Raw genomic sequence first — 6,875 nt, forward strand, 5'->3', positions numbered from 1 at the left:
TCTGCTTGGTGAGGTTTCAAGTTGCTGTGTTTGAATAAGATAGTTTGCCGGTGCCTTGAGTGCTGCCTCTGCCGATGGTTCCTGTGGCTGATGACGTCCTCCACCTGACTTCGCCTGAGTTCCACTCACTCGCGGGCGAAATGGCTGCATCCCAGAACAGCGTGTTCGGAATTCGCTCCGTCCTCATTGCAGCGCGGGCACTGGCTGTCTCTGTCTCGGCGCCAGCGAGCCAGGTAAGCGGGCTCGACCATTTGTATTCATTTTCATAATCAGGGTCAAATGAATCCGAACGTTTTTGCAACCCCATTTGGAACAACCATGCTAGTAATAGAACCGCCAGTGTATACATTCAGCTTCAGAGATCCTCTACCGCAGTGGTTAAGCACTGTGGTAGAGGATCCTGCTGTTGTTGCTCCTTCCTGCCTTCCTAGTCTGTCGTCCGCTATGCAACGTAAAGGCTGAACCGCATGTAAGCGATTAAGCGAGCGACGAGAGTCGGCGACGAGCGGCGGAGATTTCCCACGGTCGCTTGTCGCATCGCTCGGTTTTTGGATTTCTAGAAATCGTCGCTCATCGCCTTGGACGCTTGCTCCCGTCGCTTTCATGCGGTTTGCCGCGTCGCGCGAGTGACCGAACGACAGTGAAGCGGATCGTCGTCGCTTGTCTCGTGGCTCGTCAAATTTCTTACATGAGGTTTCTACTTAATTGCCGCGAGACTGGCACCACATGTAGGATTTGCACACGTTTCCATATTCCCTCTCATAGTGTTTATGATAGTGCATATTTTTTGTTAGTGGCATTAGTAATTTACCATTTTAGAACAGACGGCTGCAAATAAATCTGCCATGGTTCTAATTACTGATGTTTATTCTTTTTTCAGATGCCTTGCGGTACTATGTTAGCCACCACTGGAACCCCGACACTCCAGAAGATGTGGAGAATCTCGCCAACCGCCTGGGACACATGAATAATATCATGCCAATTTTTTTTTTGCACTGTACATATTTTTTATGTTTATTTTTGCAGCCTGCAGTATGTAATTTTTGTGGAAATAAAGTGAATTTTATTAATTAACGACGTGTGCTGTCAATATGACCAGTTAAACTGGTTCAACTGCATGGTGCATTTCTATTGTCTAGCCAAGCTTGGCTGACCACCCGGCCACTAACGTGGCCCATGCTGTGTATACAATAAAGAGCCAAGCTTGGGGTACCACTGAGCTTCCCGCCTGGCCCAGTTCATAAATCCAGTGGTGAGCCAGTCCATGGCTACACAGGCAACTGCCGGTGGATGCCAGGCTGGCATAACAGGATGGGGCTGCGTAGCGCCATGGTGCAAAACAATCTAGGCCCAGTGAAACTTCCCCGGCTACCCAGTCTGGCTCAAGCTTGAGCCGGTCATAATGTGCTGCTTGGGCATCTATCTTATTTGGTGGCAACTAAAGTCGTCAACCACAACGCGACCCCCGAGAAGGCGGCCACACCAGCCCATTCAGAGACTATCGGCCTTAACGCAGTTCTCCGCCGTTATGCCCTATTCGGCCTGAAAGCAACCCCGGCCCTTTCGCCCCTTTCGGGCTTAATGCACTCTCGGCCGTAATTCGACTATCGGCCTTAGCGAGATGCTCCCGTCACATACAGGTCTCTATAGATAAAAAATCGTTTATAGGATTACTTAGCCTAAACCTTTTTACTTGTTCATATAAACTCCGTCCTTAAAAAAAAAGTAGCTTGATACACCATCGCACACGCATAATTTAAGTCAAACATTAAACCTTTAATTAACAAATGTATTAAGCTACTTATTTGCAAAGGTTTTGTATACCCATTTAATGGCACCGGCTGAAGTACGTGCGTATATCTTAAGGTTGAGTCTATCATTTTCGACACTAAGCCGGGTTAGTCCGTAGTGCGCAAAAAGAGTTCCACTGTCGCACGCGGCTTGTTTTTACGTTGCATTTTTGTGCTTCAATCAATGTTACCTTCCGAGTGCTTAGCTCACTATTCTACTTTTTTTTTTTAATTTCCTTGCTTGAGTTTTGTTTTCTCTTTGTCAGGTTGTCAAGGCAGCGTTTCGTTCGGGTCCCCTGGTTCTAAAACTACAACGAAATTAAGATTTATTTACTTGGCTGTCGAATTCTTACCTGCGTAGATGTATTCCCGGTATGCGCCGAGCAACTGAAGAAAAGGCGGGGACGAGAGCGTGCCGGTGCGTCCCAAAGCCGAGCTCATGTTGGAATGATTGATGGGTAGATTTAAAGCTGGATACCCTTGTTTCTGCTGCACTCATGAAACGCGTTAGAACGCGGAACACCGACGTCCGGAGTTTTGCTGTCGCATTTAAACGTGTTCGATAAATGCAATGTAGACAAAGGCAGCTATTGGGCAGGAGATCGAACTATAGGGGGCGCTCTAACCCCTTTGTTGTCCACACCCTCGATGTTTACTCAACACAAGGCCTGCGCACATGCCAGCAGGCCTTATGGGCATGCCCATGTCATCTTCTACAATAGATCGCAGGGCACAGTTTAATGTAAAGAATACTAACAATCGACGAAGCGACGTTATGTGCCGGATATATCCTCAGAGAATGCGAGCTTGACCCACTTCGGCTTTTGTGCAGAGCTGGGACCTTGCATGTTGCATTGTTCACGCAGGCCAGAGTGAAAACAAGAGCCTCTCCTCCCCCTCACCGGAGAACACGAACTCCAGCCGAACGTTGACTCCGCGTTCGGTTATGGCGGCCGAGCGCTGAATCATTGTATTTGTTGTCCCCATCCGTGTAGTTCTAAAGTTAACCGCTTGGGGCGTCACGGTCGCTCCTCCTCTCCAATAGCTTTAAGTCCACTCACGAATCCTTCGAACGAGAGCTCGGCGTTCTGACGTCGGTGCGATTTCTCGTCTTCTCCTCTCCCTCAGTCTCTCGGTGCATTGGACCGATGGTCGCAATCACGAAGGTTACACCACTGACAAAGCTGCGGGGTCACCCTGATGGGAAGCAAAGTCTTTGTTCAGCACCAACACGGGCAAACGAAATATCGAGGCACACGAAGCAAAATAGTTGACGTGATACGATATAGGTTTAGGTCAGTCCCTCTTAGAAAACGAGCACCCGCACAACGCTTCAGAATGCGAGTATTTACGCCAGTTGCGTGCTGCAAGCTAGGGGTGTTAAAGCGATCCCCCTCAAATCATCTCTGTGAACGCCAAACGAGTTGCACTAAAAGGAAACACGTGCTCAACGATCTATAAGTTAGTTGAGCACGCCGCAAAATGGTGGCAGCCATGTTTGTTTTCGATTAAAACAATTGCGGAAAAGCCATTCTTGGAATATTTTTGAAAACAATAATTAGTCTATTAAAAATATTGGCTCCTCAAACTTAAGCATATTGTTGTTTAAATTAATGCGCGCCGAGAAATGCTGATTAGCTAAATCACTTTCCGATATTGGCGAGGCCTAGAGCAGGGCTATCTCCAAACACATTATGCCTAATGGCGTGTATATTGCTAAACATTGTTTCTAATTTGCGAAAAGGAAAGAGGGACATTTAAGAAAAACAGACAAGGTAGGCTTTCGACTTTTAACAAAACGTTTACTGGCTCGACTTCGCCTCCTGAAGCTCGACGGGCGGCGTCGGGGAGGCAGAGAGGGAGGACGGTGGGTGATAAAAGCGCGAGCCATGTGGGCCTGCTCGCAGCTAAGCGTGCATGGCGGAAACGGGGGTCTGCTGTGTGTCAATTGACACGTCGCCGTTTCACGCAGCCCCGAGTGCAGGCGGTGCCCTCTTGGAGAACAAAGGGAGGACGGGAAAAGGGGCGCGGAGAAGAGAAGGAGGAGAGGATCTGCCGGCGATCCCCTCTTGGGGAAGGAAGGGAAGAGAGGGGAAATGGCGCGGAGAAGAGAAGGAGAGGAAGATACGGGAATTCAGACTTTTTTTTTGCCTTTAGAGGAGCCCTCTCGCCCCACAGGAAGTGAATCTCTCGATCGGAAAGAAAAACGGATGGGCTGGACAGGTAGAGACTAAAAGATTTGATGTGTAGAGACTCGAGGATTTCCCTGCCGAATCGAGATTTGTACACGCCGAGAATTTTGGTTTTCGAGAATTCGGGGATGCACGAGGGGCAGTTTTTGGTGCGAGCCACGACTGGGTGGACGAAGTCCAAAGAGGGAGACGAGATCTCCTTCGCGTGCTCACAAAGACGGTCATTCACGCAGCGCCCCGTCTGGCCGATGTACTGGGCTCCGCACACAAGAGAATACTATACATCTTTTGCCTTGTGCAGGGCCAAAAGCACTGCGCGTGTTTTTTTGTTGTTTTTTTGCATGTGTGTGTGTGTAAGGGGGGGGGTTTCTGGGTTGGTGACTCGCTTGCACATGCCTCCCAATTTAAATTTGCATGTGAAAAGAACTCTGGTGCCGAATCGGTGTGCAAGCGCGCGGAGTCGGTGTGCCATGCTGTTGGAGTAAGGGATGCACGCAGGGCGGGAGACCGGGTCCCGGAGGGAGCCTCCGTTGGGCGGCTCCTAGACTGCAGGATGAGTCTCTTGCTGATGTTATCTAGGAGGTTCACCGGGTAGCCCGCCCTCCGGAGCCTGGTGGCCAGCTGCGACAGGCTTCATCTGATATTGTGATCGCATGACTTTTTACAAGAGGAGAAAAGGAGAGACTGGACGATTCCGGACTTAACGGTTTTTGAATGATGGCTGCAAAACGGGAGGACAGGTTTCTGTGAACGCTGTTGAAAAGACCAGCATATTCCGTGAGACAAGTGGGTCAGTCGAAGATCGAGGAATTCAAGGCCCTCCTGAGTAGGTTGATCCTTTTTGAAGGTGAGGCCACTGGCGTTAGTTTGAAATGCCTAAAGGAAGGAAGCATCTGAGTTGGAGACAGGATGAAGAACGAGATAGTCGTCGACGTACCGGAAGATCTTACATTCATTACCCGAGCGAGCAAGATGCTCCCGCACCGCGCGATCCTCAAAAAAGAGATAAATCTCACTGAGGATTGGCGCGAGGCAGGAACCGATACATACACCCAACCTCTGAATGAAAACTCTTCCCTCGTGCTGAACCAGAGTGGATCCCAGATAGAGCCGGAGGAGATCGTGGAAGCCTCCTACCGGGATTCCGGATGCGTTTTGAAACCTCGTCATTCCATGTAGTTCAATTGCCTCAGAAACTGAGCTTAGAAGTCGAAAGCCTGTCTTGTCTGTTTGTCTTAAATGTCCCTCTTTCCTTATGGTAAATTAATAACCAACACGCTCAACAATCTACATAGTTTCTAAGCGCTCGTTTTTTTTTTTTTTCGGAAACTATGCCGCCGATATCATTGCGACGCCCACAAAATGTATTTCAAAATGGGAGCTCATCGGAACTAGTAGTTGAATTCGTGCGAATATTTTTCACGCGTTTTACCATTCGACATATTACATACAAACAGAAATGGGCAGGGTGCAGCATAAAGTATGTTATTTAGCTCCTTTCACCTCAAAAATAGACTACATATCGCAGAATGATCAGTCTATGCCCAAGTGTAGGGCTAGCGTTCTGAACCATAATGCTAAAGCCTCAGCAGTAACTGCTATCTTGTTCGAATATTATAAATGACTTTCAGAAATTTTAAATAGAAAATGGCGGCCGACTGTGCTCTCGAATAGAGGAAGCTCAATGGCGCCAGTTAATTAAAATGGTCGAAAATGTACCACATTTTCCATTTGCAAATGTCAGGAAATCAGTTATACTTTTGCATTAGACAACGGTTTGTGCTGAAACTTTTGCATGTGATTTGAACCGCTTGCGCCGCATTTGGCCGGGGTTTAGCGAGACTTAGTTTAGTTCAGACTTGTACGTAGTTCAACTCCACTACTCAGGTTAATATAGATTAACTACTTTTCTGAGTAGTTTAGTAGGTTTCAAGCATATTTTAGTTCCTTAATTAGTAAACTTCTTTTACTTCCGAGTAGCTTCTACTAAAATTAAAATTTACTTTCGAATTTTAGTGGTAGGTTAGTTTATCAACAAACAGTCCTGCACAAAAAGAGATAAGATGTTGGAAGAACAGGTAATATCTGCAAAAAATGTGAAAAGTGTGGGGGGGGGGGGCATGTGGCGTAGGCAGGGGAGGAGGGTGGATGGAGGGGGTGGGGTCCGAAACCCTGTAAAATATTCACGAGTTCTCCCCCCCCCCCCCCCTCCTCCCTTGCGACAACCCTGCTGCAATGCGCGGGGAGAGGACTGACACGACCTAAGTGAGGCCGAGTAACTATTGCGAGATTAGTGTCGAAGAGTCGCGTGCTGAGTGAAACGTGAAGATTGACTAGTGCTGAAGAGAGGGCTTGTCTTCGCTTCTACCCAAACAACGTAGGGACTCCCGCCCACTACGGGAGGCGTACACGCTGCATCCTTACTCGAAGGAGGAAACAAAATGCAGCACCAAATCTGAAGCTCATCTGGTACTCACGTGGTTTTTGCTGTACTTGAACAATCGCGTGATAAAAGGCAGCAGAGGGGTTGCCATTTAGGTTGCCTCTTTGCGTTGCTTTTCCTCCGAAAACTATGAATATGCAGGTCTTTCAAGATTCGAAGGACGTTAGGGAAGCCATAATAATTCGCCCAGTGGTTTTACATAAAATATAAATATGAAGTCGTGGTAAGTAGTTAAAGTACATTCCCTGAGCATGTAATTGTACTTTACTAAAGCATTTATTTTTTCGGGAATTTTCCGAGAAACGTACAACTCCCGACTTCAAATTACATTCCCGAAATTCGAAAACAAAAAGTAGCCTATCATCATGTGAAAACTCGCTAAAGTCTAACCAGACGTCACCTGGTCATTTCTCTGAGTGAAGTAATGGCGGCTTTAAAACATATACAAAC

The 6,875-nt window shown here is 47.6% G+C and overlaps 1 protein-coding gene across 1 annotated transcript; it reads right to left on the reverse strand.

Moving 5' to 3' along the window:
* Nucleotides 1-2,120: 2,120 nt before the first annotated feature.
* LOC121837295 lies at nucleotides 2,121-4,466 on the reverse strand (the record flags this gene model as incomplete). Its single annotated transcript, XM_042292889.1, has 3 exons — nucleotides 2,121-2,177; nucleotides 3,942-4,100; nucleotides 4,404-4,466. Coding segments are annotated over 3 exons (279 nt in total), but the record flags the coding sequence as incomplete, so codon positions are not given.
* Between the last annotated feature and the right edge of the window lie 2,409 nt (nucleotides 4,467-6,875).

Source organism: Ixodes scapularis, unplaced genomic scaffold, assembly GCF_016920785.2.
Source record: "Ixodes scapularis isolate PalLabHiFi unplaced genomic scaffold, ASM1692078v2 PGA_scaffold3__209_contigs__length_174095766, whole genome shotgun sequence".
NCBI lineage: Eukaryota > Metazoa > Arthropoda > Arachnida > Ixodida > Ixodidae > Ixodes > Ixodes scapularis.